The sequence below is a fragment of the Aplidium turbinatum genome, chromosome 11 (genome assembly GCF_918807975.1).
Source record: "Aplidium turbinatum chromosome 11, kaAplTurb1.1, whole genome shotgun sequence".
Classification (NCBI taxonomy): Eukaryota; Metazoa; Chordata; class Ascidiacea; order Aplousobranchia; family Polyclinidae; genus Aplidium; species Aplidium turbinatum.
The window spans coordinates 20,034,454-20,038,172 of NC_137482.1; the positions used below are offsets into that span (position 1 = coordinate 20,034,454).

General features: G+C 37.1%; 1 protein-coding gene across 1 annotated transcript; it reads left to right on the forward strand.

Annotated features, from left to right (window-relative positions):
- The first annotated feature begins 272 nt into the window (after positions 1–272).
- LOC145780307 (uncharacterized) lies at positions 273–2,450 on the forward strand. The gene has a single exon (XM_082592009.1). It carries the CDS (start codon positions 273–275, stop codon positions 2,448–2,450), a length of 2,178 nt encoding a protein of 725 aa, XP_082448135.1.
- Positions 2,451–3,719: the final 1,269 nt, after the last annotated feature.

Below are 3,719 nucleotides of genomic sequence, written 5' to 3' on the forward strand. Positions count from 1 at the left end.
ATCATGAAACAAAGGTCTTATTCCCATAGGATCAAAGTAAACACCTTTCCTTTCCGAATTGATGTACAAGCCAACCCAATGTGAACCTGGTAAACTTCGTGGGTCTAAATTAAATACAATCAAAGCTGGAGGTTCTGCATCTAAATTTAACAATTCATCTCTTGCAAACACACCTTTAAAAATCACATTCGCAAACACATCTTTTTCTAAAATTGTTTTTATTTGAATAGAATTCATGATTGCACGACAGCAATGACACACGAAATGAATCAATGATATATCTTGATCGGGAATATAACATTACTTCAGAAGAGTATGCTTTATGTCAAAACACTTGGAGAGAGGAGGGTATGGAAACAATGAGGGACTTTTTAGTGTATTACAACAATCTCGATGTCGGGCCTTTTTTAACTGCTGTAGAGAAATGTTTTCAATTTTATAAATCCAAATCTCTTGACATGTTTAAAGATGGGATTTCTGTACCTGGTTTAACTTTGAAATATCTCTTTTCGACCCTTGATTCTGGAGTTAGCTTTACTTTAATTGACCAGAAAAACAAAGACCTTTTTGACTTGTTGAAATCTCAAATAGTAGGTGGACCTTCGATTATTTTTCACAGATACCAAGAAAAGGGTGTGACAAAATTGCGTGAACTAGAATACGGCACAAGTGCCAAAGTGTGTCAATCGATTCTCGGGTTAGATGCTAACGCTTTATACTTGTTTGCATTGTCTCAATTAGCTCCAACAGGACGGTTCATTCGTTACAAAGAGTCAGACGAGTTCAAACCAAAAACATCTCACAAATATGGACATCTTGCAATGGAATGGCTTGAATTTCTTTCTGTACAGGAGGGTCGCCACATTCAACATGCATTTAACAAGGGTGAAGTAAAAGTTGGTAAGCTCTTTGTTGACGGTTTTTGTAAAGAGACTCAAACAATCTACCAGTTCCATGGGTGCTTTTGGCACGGTCATGTCTGCCAGCTCAACATCGATTCTTCAACCGGACTGATGAAAAAGACGAATTCTTGCAGTGGCATCTCGATGGAACAGCTGCGTGAAAACACTGAAAAAAACAACAAGTATTTACATGACTTAGGTTACAGAGTGATTCAAATTTATGAATGTCAATGGCTTGAACAAAAAAAAAGTTACAGTGTAAAACAATTTTTAAAAACCTTGAATGTGCTCAAACCCTTTTACAATATGACCCAAGACTCTTTTCTTTCTGCAATTCTAGAGGATAAGTTGTTTGGGTTGGTCTTGTGTGACATAGAAACACCTGAAGCATTGAAAAGTCATTTTTCTGAATTTTGCCCAGTTTTCAAAAATACTGAAGTCTCTCGTGAAGATATAGGAGAGCACATGCAACAATTTGCTGAACAAAACAGGCTATTGTCTAAACCCAGACGCATGCTGGTGTCAAGTTACTTTGGTTCCAAGCTGTTGTTGATTACCCCTTTGCTAAAATGGTATTTACAGCATGGTCTTGTTGTGACAAAAATCTATGAAGTTATTCAATATCAACCCAACCAGTGCTTTCAGAAATTTGCAGATCAGGTCTCGAGCGCCAGGAGAACTGGAGACATCAATCCAAGCAAGAAAATTTTGGCTGACACTTTCAAACTGTGGGGTAATTCAGCTTATGGTAAGACCATCACAAATAAACAAAAGCATAAAAAAATCAAATTCTGTAATAATGAGACAGTAACAAGTGAAATTAATGAACCATTCTTTCATCACTTGAACCCAATCTCAGAAAATCTTTTTGAAGTAGAGAGTTTCAAGAAAAGTATTAAATTAGATTTACCTCTGCAAATTGGTTTCTTTGTGTATGGGTACGCTAAACTGCGAATGTTAGAGTTCTACTATGACTTTTTGGATAAATTTGTTGACCGCAGAGACTTTCAATGTCTTGAGATGGATACAGATTCTTTGTACTTTGCTTTATCTGCCCAATCTTTAGAAGAGGTGATAAAACCAGAAAAACGTCTTGAGTTCTTCACTACCTACCATTTGTGGTTTCCTTCCATTGCTTGTCCCACCCATCGTGCTGATTTTATTTCTATTAAATGTCGTGGTGGTGAATTTATTCCTCAGGACTGTTGCATTGCACAGCAAAAATTTGATAAACGCACGCCTGGGTTGTTTAAGGAAGAATGGTCAGGAGTTGGTTTTGTAGGTTTATGTTCTAAGACCTACTATTGCTTTGGGTCTTCAAACAAACAAGTTTCAAAAGGGTTGAGTACCACCACAAATAATTTCAACAAAGATTCATATCTCAATGTTTTAAAAACTCACCAGAGTGGGAAAGGGGTCAACGTTTCATTCCGAGTTAAAGACAATAAAATGTTTACATATCAACAAACAAAAAAGGGGTTGGCTTATTTCTACCCCAAACGAATTGTGTGTGCTGATGGAGTGACAACATCACCATTGTCTGTGTAATTTTTCTTTTGCTTTGTCATGTTTGGTTTTCTTAGAAATGTTTTGGTTTTACTCATGGGGCTATTGCATTGTTTCTTGTGTGTTTATTCATGTTTTTGCTTTCAGGCTTTAAGATTATTTTTAAATTACAAAATTGATATGTCAAATCTATTAAGTGATGAGGATTGTATACGGCTGGCGTCCCAACTCCATTATTCCGCCGGATGGTTTGTTCTTGGTGCGCGACTTGGCATTACATTCCCGATTCTTGAAAACATCGAAGAGGATTATCGATATGGTATGTTTGAACCAACCAATAATCAAGTGTGGAGTTGTTAAAATTTCTAACATTTTGTTCCTTTGCAGCATTTGAAAAAAAAATCGCTTTGTTCCGTGCATGGGTTCATCTACGAGGACGCTCCATCCCCGATCTCGTTGCTGCTCTGCGGGAAGCTGAAGTTTCAGTGGATGTTTGGCGTTTCCTGAACAATAAATAAACTGTTATGTATTGATCTCGTTCCATTTGCAACGATGAACCCGTCATTAAAACATCCTTTTACCTGTCTAGTGGCTGGACCTACTCAATCTGGAAAGACTTTCTTTGTTTCTAAGTTAGTACAAAACGCTTCAACAATCATCGAACCTCCGGTTGTAAAAATAATATGGTGTTACTCGGAATGGCAAGTTGCGTATAAACAACTAAAAAATGTTGAATTTATTGAAGGCTTACCACGAATGGAAGATCTTGATGATTCTCAGGCAAAACTTGTTATTATTGACGATCTTATGGGTAGTTTTGAAAAAACATTGGCTGATTTATTCACTAAAAAGTCTCACCACAAAAATTTGAGTGTGGTTCATATTGTACAAAACATTTTTCATAAAAGCACAGGGCATAGGACGGTTAGTTTGAATTCACATTATCTCATAATATTCAAGAATCCGCGAGATGTGACTCAAGTGCGTCATTTAGCGAAACAAATGTATCCACACAATCTAGGAATTATGCAGGAGGCTTTTCGTGATGCGACGTTACAATCATATGGTTACCTTTTCGTTGATTTGAAGCAAGAAACTCCCGATCACATGAGGCTAAGAACTAAGATTTTTCCCGGTGAAAGGCAGGTCGTCTACGTACCAAAAGTATAAATACTCGTAGTGTTTGAAAAAATCTATCATTTGTCAACATGTCTGTTAGATTGAGAAGAAACGCGTCGACTCTTCAAACTCTTGGCACCTGTAAACCTCCACTTAGAAAAGCTATAGTGAAGTCAGCGGGTCATGATTTGA

Coding starts and splice junctions, on each gene's coding strand:
- LOC145780307 (XM_082592009.1), top strand. CDS start 273: ATGATATATCTTGATCGGGAATATAACATTACTTCAGAAGAGTATGCT.